Raw genomic sequence first — 14,678 nt, forward strand, 5'->3', positions numbered from 1 at the left:
CACCAAAGCAGCTCTGTCCCAGGGAGAAGCTCCATCCCAGGGAGAAACTGACTGTTCCACTCTGGAAAATGAGGGAAGAATACCAGAGACAGCCTTTTGGAGGGGTTGGATGCCCACCAAACCCCGCTCTTTCCAGGAGCACCATGCCCTGCCCGCCCCTGCACCAGCTGGGGATCTCCAGCCCAGGAGCCAAACTCCTGCTCCCCGTATCACCAGCAGCCACCTGGCTCCCACCCCAGCGCGATAGCTGACCCCCGCAGCCTGGCACGGCGAGATCAGAGCGGGTACCAACCGTCAGGAATAAAGAAAGAACCACCAACACCAGTCGAGCCTCTATTGTGTGCACTTTTATTTGAACTGGTCTTAAGTCAGTGTACAGGTAGCCCCTCTCTCCCCCGCATACTGGCACTTCTCCTAGGCAGGGGGGACTGTAAAGCCTTCATTCACATCTATCACTGGGGAACACAGCCCGCTCGCTGAACAAATCAAAGAGAAAGGATCAAGTGTGTTTTGTTTTTAAGGCGGAAGATACAAAAAGACACTTGTTGGATTACATAATTTACAGACAAGCGTTTACAACCTAACACCAGGAACTGGTATCGGCTCTTCCAAGCTGGGCTGTTGCCTTCACAGAGGCGAGTAACTTCCTGTAACAATGCATTATAACAATATTTGGAATGACTATTACAAAAAGAAACAAATGTACAATCAAAGTCCTCAGATGCATTGTAGAACTTTGGGGGCGTTCGCTCCAACATGTTTCATTTTAAGACTGCTGCTGATACCTTCACCATTCCAGTTTTTTAATCCTGAGTCAAGCGCCAAAAAAAACAAATAAAGCCATGCCAATCTTGTCTTGTTTTACACGCATTTATGGGTTTCATTTTGTCACAAGGGTGTGGGTGTTGGTAACAGTCCGGTTTAGAAGCATTTGCGGTGGACAATGGAGGGTCCGGATTCGTCATACTCCTGCTTGCTGATCCACATCTGCTGGAAGGTGGACAGGGAGGCCAGGATGGAGCCTCCGATCCAGACAGAGTACTTGCGCTCAGGCGGGGCGATGATCTGCGGGAGAGAAGAGGTGCTCAGCTGCAGCGTGCTGCTACGAGGTTTGCTCCTGCGCAGCCCTGCAGCAGCTAATCCCCTCGCCAAGGCGCTCCGAGGGCCAAGCAGGCTTATTTAGGGCACGGCCTCACGCACACCACCCCCACTCGCAGCACAGAAATCCCATTATTCACGGGGCTGAGCAGGTGCCACCCCGCACACAGCAGGGTGGTGAGGCTGCACCGCTCCAAGCGTGGTTCCCACCTCCTGTAGGAGTTTAGCTCAAGGCCCTCCACCCACTCGTTTGCATTTCAGCAGCAGGAGGTGCGCCGGGAGGCTCCCAGGGCTCCAGCTTACCTTGATTTTCATCGTGCTGGGTGCCAGGGCTGTGATCTCCTTCTGCATCCTGTCAGCGATGCCCGGGTACATTGTGGTACCACCAGACAGCACCGTGTTGGCGTACAGGTCCTTACGGATGTCCACATCGCACTTCATGATGGAGTTGAAGGTAGTTTCGTGGATGCCACAGGACTCCATACCTGTGAGGAAGGAGCAGTCTCAAGTCAGCAAGGGCTGGGGAACACAGAAGAGAGCCTGAGCAGCTACTGGGGGCAACTGATAGACAATCACAACTCTTCAAGCTGAAGGCACTACAGGCAAAGCCACATCTGACATGCTCAGCCTCCTGCTCTACTGCTGAGAGTCCTTCAACAGCTCCAGGCTGAGAGATGTGATGGGACAGGTTAAGATTTTGCAGTAGAACACAAGTACTCTGGCAGCTGACTCCCAGTCTCTAGCTGACCCTACACAGAAGGGGCACAGGGTCTCCAAAATGAGCTGGACTTACCCAAGAAAGATGGCTGGAAGAGGGCCTCGGGGCACCTGAACCTCTCGTTGCCAATGGTGATGACCTGGCCATCAGGGAGTTCATAGCTCTTCTCCAGGGAGGAGCTAGAGGCAGCTGTGGCCATCTCCTGCTCGAAATCCAGGGCGACGTAGCACAGCTTCTCCTTGATGTCACGCACAATTTCTCTCTCGGCTGTGGTGGTGAAGCTGTAGCCTCTCTCTGTCAGGATCTTCATGAGGTAGTCCGTCAGGTCACGGCCAGCCAGATCCAGACGGAGGATGGCATGGGGGAGGGCGTAGCCTTCGTAGATGGGCACAGTGTGGGTAACACCATCACCAGAGTCCATCACAATACCAGTGGTACGACCAGAGGCATACAGGGACAGCACAGCCTGGATGGCTACATACATGGCTGGGGTGTTGAAGGTCTCAAACATGATCTAGGGGAGAGAGAAGGCAAGGTTGAGTCAAACAGAACAAAACGAGGTTCTCGCTACAGGCCTAAACCAAGTCCATGCAAGTGGTTTTACTTTTGCCCCCAGATAAGAGCCTCATCTTTGCTCCCCCAGGAAGCAGGGGTGCTTATCTTGCCTGGCCTCCACCCACACCTGCCAGGTCAGAGCCTGAGCAAGGACACCACCGCCACAGGCCCATCCGCATGACACAGCAAGGAACAATCAAGTGCCAGATCAACTACGGTACGGTCACTCAAGGCCAGTAAATGGATTAGTGTCTAGTCAGAAACAGCAGTTAGACAAGTTGCTAGTTCAGTCTCAGAGAAAGCCAGCTTAGAAGAGCAAACAAAACCTGTCAAGGTCCAGCAAAGAGGAGACTCAGGTCAGGAAAGGAAAACCCTGCAAAGATGGCAAAAAGGGAGAACAGTGGTGAAGGCAGAGAGAGGGCAACATGGAAGAGGAGAGCTGGCCTGCAGCAACATCTGCTGTAGCTCCAAGCTCAGGAGTTCTACACACCTGTGTCATCTTCTCTCTGTTGGCTTTGGGGTTCAGGGGAGCCTCTGTGAGCAGCACAGGGTGCTCCTCAGGGGCTACTCTCAGCTCATTGTAGAAGGTGTGGTGCCAGATCTTCTCCATGTCGTCCCAGTTGGTGACAATACCGTGTTCAATGGGGTACTTCAGGGTCAGGATACCTCTTTTGCTCTGAGCTTCATCACCAACATAGCTGTCTTTCTGGCCCATGCCAACCATCACACCCTGCGCAACAAAGAAAAAGCATGAAGTTTAACCGAAGGACAAGCCCTGTTAGGCAGGTAACATTTTTCCAAAGCCACATCTCTATAATTACTGTTCCTCTTGTGTCAGAGATATCATTCAGTCAGCAGCTCCAACGCATGCTGCATGAAGGCTCCACAGGAGGCTGTGCACTCAGCCAGTTCCTGTTGCAGTGCAGAAGCCTCTTGTGTCACATAGGAAATATAAAAGGGCTTCTTGCAGCTCGCTGCCTTTAGCAAGAAATGATTTCACCAAAGGTCCTCTCCATTGTCTGGAAGCAGCACCCCAGCCACATCGTACCTGATGTCTGGGGCGACCCACGATGGATGGGAAGACAGCACGGGGGGCATCGTCCCCGGCGAAACCGGCCTTGCACATACCGGAGCCATTGTCAACAACGAGCGCAGCAATATCATCATCCATGGCTGGCTGCGGAAGAAGAGAGATGGAACGTGAGCACCGCCGGCCACACACCAGCAACCAAACCCCATCCTGCAGGGGGAATCGCCCCCGGAGGCAGCAGCCAGAGAGGGGAGAGCCAGCGGTGCACAGGGCTCGTGTGCGGGGCTCTGCGATGCCTCCGAGGGCCTTCCCCACCCATTTCCTTCCTGCCAGAGCCTGCACCGCTTCGCCCGGCGCCCGCTAGAGGGTGCGGCGCCTTCCAGATTTCGGCAGCGCACAGATTTGGGACAAAGGAAGTCCCTGCGCCCTCTCGCATTATTACCATAAAAGGCAATAAGGCTGCAGCTCGCCGCTCCTCGCCAGCCGCCAGCTTTCGGGGGGCCGCCGCCAGCCACTCCCCCGACCCCTCCCCAGCCCCGGGGAGCCCCGCAGCCACTCCCCCCCCCCCCCCCCACACCCTCTTTGGGGGCTGCCACCTCCTGGGGAGGGGGCACTCGCCACCCTCCCTGCCTCCCCTCCTCCTCCTCCTCCTCTTCTTCTTCTTCATCCCGTCACGCCCAAGCTGCCCGCACACCTCCGGGGGGCGGCTTCCAGCAGGCAGCCGCCGAGCTCCCGGTGCTGCCGGCTTCGGGAAGGGGCAGGGAACCGGGCTCGGCCCCGGGGGGTACCGGGGTGGGGGGGTGCAGGGAGCCGAGCCCTGGCTCTGCCTGCGGGCGGTGCCGGCCGGGGGCGGCTCCCGGGACATGTGCCCGAGCGGTGCCGGCCCTGCCCTGCACACGGGGGGCTTCTCCTCCTCTTTTCCCCCCCCCCCTCTTTTTTCCCTTTGTTCCAGAGCGCCCCTCGTAACGGGGAGCCGCCCACACCCCCCCCACACACAGAAACCCACCCGTTTTCTGCATGGGGGTGCTGAGGGAGCCGCCCCCCCGTCCCCACAAGGGGAACGTGGCCCCCCCCCAGTCCCTACAAGGGGACACTGCCCATCCTGACCCCACCAGGATGAGGGGAATCGCCCCTCGACCCCACAAGGGGTGCTGAGGGGAGCCGCCCCCCCCCCCCCCATCCCCTCACACACACCCAGAGCAGGGCCGGGGGGGGGTGAGGGGGGCAGCCCTCATCAGACAAAGCCCCACGCCCCAGCCCACCGCCACAAATCCTCTTAGGAGGCGGATTAACCGCACACACCACGTTAGGAGAGGGGGGGGGCACACCATAAAGCCCCCCTCACACCTCCAGCACCCCCCTCAGCACCCCAAAGCGCCTCAGCGCTCCTCTCCTCACCCCCCCCCCACCTCCACAGCGCTGCCCGGACCCCTCACACCCCTCCACCGCCGAGCAGATCCCACGGAGAACGACCCCAAACCCCACCGCCAACGAGGCGAGGGACCCCTACACCCCCCCCCACCCCTTCCTTTTACCCCCCGGTCCCCCCTCACCTTCGGGGAGTTGCGCGGTCAGAGGCGGGCGGGCGGCGGGAGCGGGGCACGGGCGGGCGCACGGGGCGAAGGCAGAGCTCGCAGCGACTCCCGCCCGCCGCGCGCCCCGCCTTTTATACGGGCCGCCGCCGCCGCCGCCTCGCCATAAAAGGAAACTTTCCGAGCGCGCGGCCCTGATTGGCCCACGCCGCGCCTCCCCGCCTCGCGCGCCGGCCCCGCCCCCTCCTCCTCCTCCCTCCCCCCCCTCCCTCCTCGCGCCCCGCCCCGGCGCGCGCCCGCCCCGCCCCGCCCCGCCCGGCGCGCGCGCGCCCCCCCCCTCCCCCCAACCTCCCCTCCCTCCCCCCCCCCCTCAGCGGAACAAATACACAAATAAATAAATAATTAAATGGGTGGGGGGCGATTTTTTTGATTGATTGATTTATTATTATTTTTTTTTTGGGGGGGGGTTGCAACGCCACACCCCGATTTGGCACTGCTTTGATTGGGGGGGGGGCATTGCACGGCCACCCCCGCTGCTGTCCCTTTGAAGCAGGGCGCACAAATGGGGAGCGGCCGCTGCTCGGTGCTCAGTGCACGGTGCTCGGTGCATGGCCCTCGGTGCATGCTGACCACTGCACGGTGCTCTGTGCATGGTGCTCGGTGCTCAGTGCATGGTGTCCTGTGCATGGTGCTCGGTGCGTGGTGCTTGGTGCATGCTGACCACTGCATGGTGCACGGTGCACAGTGCATGGTGCATGTTGCCCCTGTGCATGGTGCCCGGTGCATGCTGACCACTGCACGGTGCTTGGTGCATGGTCCTCGGTGCTCAGTGCATGGTGTCCCATGCATGGTGCTCAGTGCATGCTGACCACTGCATGCTGATCACTGCATGGTGCATGGTGCGTGTTGCCCCTGTGCATGGTGCTCGGTGCATGGTGCTCAATGCATGCTGTCCACTGCATGGTGCACAGTTCATGGTGCTTGGTGCTCTGTGCATGGTGTCCTGTGCATGGTGCCCTATGCATGGTGCTCGGTGCATGCTGACCAGTGCATGGTGCTCAGTGCATGGTGCTCAGTGCTCTGTGCATGGTGTCCTGTGCATGGTGCTCAGTGCATGGTGCTCGGTGCATGCTGCATGCTGCCCAGTACCTTGTGCACAGTGCCCGGTGCACGGTGTGCTATACCTGGTGCACGGTGCCCGGTGCATGTTGCTCAGTGCCCCCCCAGCCCATTACCAGCCACAGGCATCAGGAAACAGGAACAGAGCCCAGCAGAGCCCAGCCCTGCCCTGCACACAAAAGCAAGAATTTGGCCGAATTTGGGTGATTTTCACATATTTCCCATTTTCCACGGGCACCCAGCAGGGGCTGGGGATCGCAGTGAGGGCAGCGCCCGCAGAGCGGCCAGGGGCAGCTGCACGGGGCCTCGCAGCTCCGCAGCGCTGCACGAGCACGGGCTGGTTAATTAAGTTAATTAAGGAGGCCCGTAAGTAAAGGCACAGCAGCCGCCCGCAAGCTGTTGCCGGCTCGGAGCAGGCAGACGTCAGCATGGGGACTTCCAGTGCCCGCTCTTGGCAGGTCAAGAATGGGGTTGGTAGGGCAGAAAAATGAATGACCAAACACAAAATGCTTGGAAAAATGAAAGGAAATGGCTAAAAACGCCCATTTTTCACGGCACGCCCTCGGTGGGCATTGCAGGGGCTTTTTGCAGCGGGGATGCTGCGAGGATGGGGTGCAGAGGACGGGAACCCCTGGAAAATCCTCCCAGATGGAGGCTGGAGGTGGCCTCCTGGCACCCGGCCTCATCCCCCCTGTGGCCGGGGGTGGCCGCGGGGACACCCAGCACCCGGTGCCACCCCCCTGGTGCCACCCCCGGTGGTGCGGAGCGGCCCCGCGGGTGCACGGTGCCGGATCCCGGCGGTAAAATGGGAGTCGTCGCTGTTAATTACCTACCTGGCGGGGAATTAATTACTGTTTGCGCTCCGCTTTTCAAAGGGCTGGTTATTAATTAGGAGCTCGCGCGTCAAAGAAGGGGAGCCACGAGGCACGGGTGGCGCTGACGGCGCGCGGCACCCGCTGATAAGGGGTCTGCAGGCGGCCCCGGCAGGAAAACGTCCCACAAAAACCACGGGTTTGGGACCGGGAGCGTCACCGGGAGGCCACCAGAGGATGGGAAAAGAGGAGGGGAATCACGGAGCAATTAGCGCTCACCTTGATTACACAGCCCCAGCCCCGCCGGGTGCACGTCTCTGGGATGGGCAGGATGTGGCCCACGGTGCCCGGCGCACGATGTGACCGAGCTGGGACCCTCCTGGGGCCATCCCAAGAGCCAAGAGGAGAGAAAAAGGGGAACAGCACGGGGAGCACCCCAATCCCCAGATCCGTGGGGTCGGGATGTCCCCGAGGGTGCTGGCGGCCACCGCCCTGCGGACACCCCGCAGCCAGCCGCGGCCCCCCCGTGCCCCTTGTTGTGCTTCAATTCTCCCTGCCTGACCTTGGGCTCGGACAAAAGCATGCGGAGGAGAGGAGGAGGACGAGGAGGAGGAGGCCCCGACACGGCCAGGCGGCCTCCAGCCTCCCCCCTCGTCGCGTTTCGCCCCGATTTCTGCGCCCCAGGGTGGGCACAGGGGGCTCTGAGTCCCACTTGTCCTCTTCCAGCCCCCCTTGGCACAGCAGCTCAGCGCCCCGTGCCATCGTGATGCTGGGACAGAGGTGGAAAATTTGGGGGCCTGCCGGGCTGCCTCGCATCGCCCCGAACTCGGGGATGTTTCTGGGAGCCTCCCCTCCCTTCCCGCTCCCCGAGGGGAAGAGGGAAAGGCGCCGGCCACATCCCCTATTGCACGGGCGCCATCCCGGCCCCTTCCTCTTTTTCGGTTCAGCCCTTGCCACGTCGGCTCCAGCGGGAATCGGCAGGAGGTGAAAACCCAGCACGAAGCCCGGGGCTGTGCCCGGCTCCCCGTGAACCCCTCAGCCCCCAGCTCCCCCCTCTCCGGGCACAGATTTGGTGTAAAACCTCCCCGCTGCGCGGCTGCCAGCATCCTCCTCGCTGCGTCGCGGCCTCTCTCATCTCCCTCTCCTCCTCCGAGCCTCGCTCTGCGCTCTCCTGCATCAATCCCCGAGGTTCTGGCTCCTTCCTATCGATCTCCCGGGAGCTCCCTGCAATTTATCAGCCCCTCCTGCAGCAGGGCCGAACACCCTTCCCTTTGCGGAGCTCCACGCACCCGGCGCCGCTGCCCCCAGCCCGCTGCATCCCCCCGGCGGGCAGGCTGTCCTCGCACCCAGCATCTCCCCCTCCCCAGGCAAATTATTCTTTTCTATCATGCTGGAAAACAGCAGAAATCCACCGTTTTCCATCCCCGGGGGGATTTGGCTGCGGGTGTTGAAGAGGGCACGGGAGCAAAGCCGCCTTCCCCCTGCCGAGCCCTGCTGCTTCGCTTGACCTTGGCAGCGGGAGCCGGCCCTGGTGTCGGATTTATTTCCTCCCAAGGCCGTTCCTCAGCCCGGCACGATTGCAGCAGCACGCACAGAGCCCGCTCGGCCGCCCCCTGCACCCTTGGGGTTTGCTCTCCCCCGGCAACGGGACGGGGCCGAGCTGAGCCCCGCGCTCGGCGGAGCCCCCCGCGGACCCCCCAGTGCCGGGGGTTTTTCCTCCAGCTAAAAACAGAAGGGGAAGAGAAAGAGCTGACGCTCGCCGGGCTTTCTCTGCGAGTGTCAGCCCTCTGACAGCGCCCACGGGGGGGCCCAAACCCACCCTGGTGCAGCCCTGGGGGGGCTTTTCCCTAGGGATGCTCCTGGGTTTCGCCACTCCGCTCCGGCACGCACCGCGCCGTGCAGCCCGGGGTCTTTTCAGCTCCTTCTTAATTACTTTGGAAGTGGATTTTTCCCACTGGCTGGCCAGAAAGGCGAGGAGGCAGCTGGAGGGCTCGCTGCCAGCGCCGTACCTAGGAAATGAAGCGGGGATGGGGACGGCCGAGTGCCCTGAGATTCGCTTTGATCTCCGCCAGGCTTGGCGGATGGCAACACGCAAAGGGCACCCCCCGTCAGAGATGGCCCCTGGAGGCAGGGGGAGAGCCCTGCCTTTGTTTTGGGTGCTGGAAACCAAACAGCTCGCGGTGCAGTGAGCACGGGTGTGTGGTGGTGTGGGCCAGCACCCTGGGTGCCACCCAGCACCCGGATTTTGGAGAGCACCCATCGCAAAGCCCGGTGGCGCCGGCACCCGTCCCCGCTGCGCTTTGTTGCCCTCTCAGCCCCTTGCCCCAGAGATTTCCCCCTCTCCCTCCAGACGATATTTCCGAGTGTGCTTTGGCTGGTTTCACGCATTCCTGCTGGCAGCAGATAAGATCTCGGGAGAAAGTCAAACAGGAGCCGTCGATGCCGGGCGCTAATTGTCACTCCCCCGTGCGCAGCCGGCGCTTCGCCGGCTCTGGAGGATTTTTCCCAGGACGGGAGCAGACACCACCACGCTCACCCCATCCCGTATCCGTGTGCCAGGGGTTGTGCATCGCCCTCCTGCTGCCTCCGAGGAGGTCAGCAGCCTCCTGGGCCAGCCTCCAGCACCGTGGGTGCCCCCTGGGCTGTTCCATCCTGGGGACCCAGGTGCCCACCCCACAGCTGGAAGGGGATTTGGGGGAGATAACCCGACCCTCGCCTCGGTGACCGCGGGGCTCTGCCAGCACCGCTCCGTGGCCATCGTTTTGCACATCGGGTTTCCCTGCCAGCCCTGGGTTTGCTTGGCCGAGGTGGGGGATGAGCAAGAAGAGGAAGCAGCAGCAGCCAAATGTGGTGCTGGGAATGAGGAAGCCTCGGGGCAGCCACATCGAGGGGTGCTGGGGGGACAGGGAGGAGGGTGAGACCTCAACCGGGGCCCCAAAACACCGTGGTGCCCTGCCTGGACCCGTGCCAGGAAGGGGTTTTCTCCTGCCCAGCTGGGTCACCAAACACAGGGCATCGCCCCGCGGCCAAACCCAGACCTCCTCCCGCGGCTTTGCGCTCTGCAAAAAGAAAAATAAAATAATAAAAGAGGAGGAAACACCACCTCCTGCCCCGCCGAGCGAGAAGGAGAGGATGGGGCGGTGGGGGGCTGAAGGCAGGGGTCCCCTGTCCTCGCCCACCTCCCTGGGTGTGCGTTTTGGTGACCACCCGATGCCCCGAGCTGCCAGCACTCGCACCGCTGGCGGCCCGGGGAAATCAGCCTTAAATGGCAAAACCTGGCTGCAGCGTAACCGATGGGCCTGGTTGGGGGAAAAAACGGCGGAAACAGGAAACCAAAGAGCAGCCGGGGCCTCGTCGGCAGAGAACGACGTCCTGCCTTCCTCCTCCTCCTCCTCCTCCTCCTCCTCCTCCTCCTCCTCCTCCTCCTCCTCCTCCCCGTCGGCTGTCTGTGTGCCCACAGCACACCTGGATGCTGCCCAGCCCCTCGGCCCCGTGGTTGTGCCCGGCATCCTCCCTGCACCCCAGGCACACGGGGATGGGGTCTCACGGGGTCTCTGCCCCGTGCACCCCTGCAGGACCCCCAGAGCGAGGGGCAGGGCAGGAGAGGAGCCCCCCGACCCCATGGTGCTGTGGCACGGTGCTGGTGATGCTGGTTTATCCCCGGGGGGTTTGGAGGTGCCCCCTGAGTCCATAAAGGGGAGCCACTGGTGTGCCTGGTGGGCGCTCTGCCTCGGGTTTGCCAGCAGAGGTGGGCAGGGGGGGAATTACCTTGGAGGAAATCACCAAGCAGCTCCTGTAGTGTGCTCCAGCCCCAAAACGCAGGAGATGCCGACCCAGCCAACACCTGGGAATCACCAAAACCAGCCATTTACCGGCCATCCCCTCCTCTTTTGGGGTTTCCAGCACTTCTCCTGCACTGTCTCAGAGTGCGCCCAGCCCCGGAGCCGCACCGCGCTCCCTCTCCGCGAGCGCCCTGCCAGCAGGCTCGTTAGCGGCGACCTGTCATTAAAACAGCAATCCCCAGGGGAACTGGCACCCGTTTTGGGATCACCCTTCTTCTCTCAGGCCCCGACGGGCCGGGGCAGCGTGAGAATCCTCCCGCCTACCCAGCCGATGGGCAGCGGCTCCCGACGCCGCAAGGGGCGAGATGCGAAAGCGGAGGGCGATGCTCGGACACATCAAAAAAAAAATAAAGCAAAATTGAGATTAAATAAAACAAATCTCGGCGAAGTCAACGCTTATTTCAAAACCCACGCAGGCGGCTGCCTCCCTGCGGGCCCCGTTGGGGCTGGCTTTGCTGCGTGTAGGGCCGGTTCCCCGCTCCCCACCCCGTCTGAGCACCCGCGGCCATGGGAGCGTTTCCTGCTGGAGAAGGAGGAAAACCACCCAGAAAGTGGCTCGGGGTGGATTTAATGCCCGTCAGACGTCCTCTCCTGTGAGCTCTGATTCCTTTGAAACCCTTTCCATCCCTCGGGAATGAGGTGTTTCCAGCCTGGGTGTCCTCGGCCAGGCGGGGCCGCGCCGTCCCCTTCACCTCCCCGTGCGCTCCAACCGGGCACGACCGCCCCAGGGGACAGGCACCCCGATCCCAGTGCCCTAAACCCAATTTTAAACACCACAGCGGGGCTGGGAGGGCCAGCAGAGAGGTCCCAGCAGCTCCCAGTGCTTTGCCACCCGGCCAGAAGGGTTTCTCAGCCGGGGTGGTGATTTCCATCCCTAAGGGCGATGCCAGCGCCAGCCGGTGCCGTGCGGTGTCACCAGGTCACCTCCGAGCCACTTCCCCTTGTCCGAGCCAGGTTTTGGGGGCAGGAGAGGTTTTCTCCATCCCATCACAGCTGGGTCTGGAGCTCGGCTCTGCCAGCCCCGCTCCACCACCCCTTATTTCCAATATGGCACATTTTTTTTGGGGGTGTGACGAGGAGAAAACCATTTTTCCCCATGGGTTTCCCTCACCCGGGGTTGCGTGAGCCCTGCCTGCGGCCAAAGCCAGCAGCTGGGTGCCCTCGGGGACCTTGGGGACCTCGGGGACCCGTCCCCACCACCCCGTTCCCACAGCCCCAGCCTCCCAAATCTTCACCTTCCCCGCGGCGCAGCAGCGCCTAATGACAGGCGAAGGACGGTGCCACACCTGCAGAGAGCCATTTTTGGAAGGGCACCGGGGGAAAAAGGAGCGATTCCCATGTTGCTGCTCTGTAATTAGCATTAATTACCGGGGCTTGTGAAATCTCTTCCCCATTTACTCCGGGCAGCACCTGACGGAAACTGTGGGAATCCCATCCGGCTGAGTCAGCTGTGAGGGGAACGAGCCGGTCCCCGCGGGGGACGGGGCCAAATTTTGGGGTGTCCCCCCCTCTCCGTGGGGATGGGGTTCGGGCATCGGCGGCCTAGGGGTGCAGGGCTGGTTATGGCACTGGAGGACACCCCGAGCTCATCCACCTCGCCCTTATTAACGAGGTGCTGAGGTCTTCCCCACCCAGCACCTCCTGGGGATGGGGGGCTTGTGCGTGCCCCCCTTTAAGCATCCCGGCTTGTCCCAGGGATTTAATCACCCCGGCTGCCAGCCCTGCCTGCACAGGGGAGCTGCGGGTCCCTTGGGTGCCCCAAACCCAGCCCGTTCCCTCCAGCAACGCCCCGAGGTGTTATTAGAGACCGAGGGAAAACCCACCCCGAAAACCTAACCCTGAGCAAACCACCCCATCACCGCCAAATGGCGGGGTACCACCGGCTGAGTCACCGACTTATTTATTTTATTTTTTATTTTAATATCAGTGATTTGAATGAATCAGGGCGTTTCGTCATCCGGAGCCGCTCAGGAGTCATCTCACCCTGCCCCGGTGACTCCTCGGTGGCCCAAGGACACCGCCAGCCTTCCCCTGCAGCCTCGCCCCTGAGCCAGCAGCGCTGAGCTTATAATTAAAGGGAAATCAAATCAAATCAAATAAAATAAAAAGGATGGAGGGGCCCTGCCCGCCCCGGGGGGGCTGATTTTTGCCTAGAAACTCCGGGTACCCCCAGCATCCCGGGGGTCACCCCGCTCACAGCCCCTTGGAGAGGTGGCGGGGGTCCCGGGGGGCCATGCCCAGGTGTCCCCATCCCGCCCCGCTGTGACCCCCCCCCACCTTGGGGTGGCCGTGTCACCCAGGTGGGTGACACCCCCTGTCCCTCTCCCCGGGTGTCCCCTCAGCCTCCCCGTTGACCTAACCTCCTGGCCATAAATGGAGAGGTTTGAGAGCGCGTCCCGGGGTGGAGGAGGAGGAGAAAAAAAGGAGAATAATGCCAAGAATGCAGGACACAGCGCGGGGAGCCGCGCTCCCGGCCCCCCCCCTGCGCCGGCTGGGGGCCGCGGTGGCCACCCCGGGGAGAGGTGACAGCTCTGCCTGTCCCCGTCCCTGTCCCCAGCCCCTTTTTGCTTTGCTCTCTGCCTTTCTCACCAGCCGTGCCCCCTGCCGTGCTGTCACCTCCCAGCTGCGGGTCCCTTTGCAAACACGTCCCCACCCCGTGTCACGCTGTCCCCTCGCAGCCCCCCAGCAGGCACCCACCCAGGGGGAGAATTGGGGATGTTCCCACCCCAGCCCCCCAAAAAGCCCCCCAAAAACCCCATCCAGGCTGAGGCCACGGGTGCCATGGGGACCCCTCTGCTCCTCCAGCTCCCGGGTGCTCGGGTGTCCCCTCCATCCTCCCCCGGGGTGCTGCAAAGGGGAAACTGAGGCACGGGGAGCACAGCCTGAGCTCGCACCACGCAAATACCCCTGGGCTGGGACAGGGTGTGGGGTGATGGAGCACAAAGGGACGGGGACGAGGTGGGCACCCAGGGTCTCGACACCCCCCCGTGGCCACCAGCCAGCCGGGGAAGCCACACGGGGCCGCAGGGGTGGCCTCCCAGGAGGGTGGCACGGAGCGGCCAGGCCTCCGCTTGGGGCCGCATCCAGCTCCTTAAAATAGAAAGCGAAAACACCCGGGTGCCCCGTCCGGACGGGGAGACAGAGGGAAGGAGGGGGGGGGGGTGCCCATCCACGCCTCCAGCACCTCGCCACCCACCCACCCTGCTCCCATCCCCGTCCCCGCTGTCCCCAGGGGCGGCGGTGGCAGTCCCTAAGGGCAGGGTGGATCCCTTCTGGGTTCTGCAGGAGAATTCGCTCCGGCCGGGCTCTCGCTCAAATCCTCCTTAAAAGGAAAAACAGGCGGCAGGTAGCACTGCCAAACTTAGTCATCCCCAGCCCGGCTGGCTGCTGCTGGCGGCTCCGTCATGCAGCCATTTCCTCCCCTCGGTTCTTGGTGGGGGGGGGACGGGGAGGAGCGGCCCAGCCCCATGGGGAGCACCCAGCACCCAGCCGGGACATCGCCGCCACCACCCGCCGGGCAAAGGGCCCCGCGTGGGGTCTGCAGGGAACACACGCCCTGGGGCGAGGTCTGGGAAAGGCAGCGAGGCTGGCACGTGGTGGTGTGGGTGTGCAGGTGATAAAACGGCGCTTTGGGACGAGAGAATAAAAATAAGAAGTGGGATGGAGGGGCTGGAGTGGGAGCGCACGCGCGGGGGCACCTTGGTGCACCTGGAGTTGGGGGGTGAAGCTCGGTGTCCGTGGGGCAGGTGAGGGAGCCCGCTGGAAATACAAGGGGGTGACAGCACCAGGAGAAAGTCCCGGCCCCAGGCTGGCACCAGGGTGACCCCTGAGCTATCCCCTCCTTCCCTGCCATGCCCGGGGGGGGACGTGCCACACACGGGCAGCACCGGCCACTGCAGCACCAAGCCGCCTCCCCAGGCAGCTGGATTTTGTCTGGGATCCCACTGCTGAGTTTTTCCCAAACCTTAACAA

At 62.3% G+C, this 14,678-nt stretch overlaps 1 protein-coding gene across 1 annotated transcript; it reads right to left on the minus strand.

The window, feature by feature from the left end:
- Positions 1 to 331: 331 nt before the first annotated feature.
- Positions 332 to 5,091, minus strand: ACTB (actin beta). The gene is made up of 6 exons (XM_082772680.1): positions 4,955 to 5,091; positions 3,420 to 3,548; positions 2,862 to 3,101; positions 1,892 to 2,330; positions 1,402 to 1,583; positions 332 to 1,065 (listed from the first exon to the last, which is right to left on the minus strand). Exons 2-6 carry the CDS (start codon positions 3,540 to 3,542, stop codon positions 922 to 924), a joined length of 1,128 nt encoding a protein of 375 aa, XP_082628806.1. The 5' UTR covers positions 3,543 to 3,548; positions 4,955 to 5,091; the 3' UTR covers positions 332 to 921.
- Between the last annotated feature and the right edge of the window lie 9,587 nt (positions 5,092 to 14,678).

This window comes from Aythya marila (assembly GCF_965140915.1).
Source record: "Aythya marila genome assembly, chromosome: 15".
NCBI classification, from domain to species: domain Eukaryota; kingdom Metazoa; phylum Chordata; class Aves; order Anseriformes; family Anatidae; genus Aythya; species Aythya marila.

Coding starts and splice junctions, on each gene's coding strand:
- ACTB (XM_082772680.1), bottom strand. CDS start 3,542: ATGGATGATGATATTGCTGCGCTCGTTGTTGACAATGGCTCCGGTATG. Junction 2,331..2,861: donor ACAGAGAGAAGATGACACAG/GTGTGTAGAACT, acceptor TCTCTCCCCTAG/ATCATGTTTGAGACCTTCAA. Junction 1,066..1,401: donor CCAGCACGATGAAAATCAAG/GTAAGCTGGAGC, acceptor TCTCTCCCGCAG/ATCATCGCCCCGCCTGAGCG.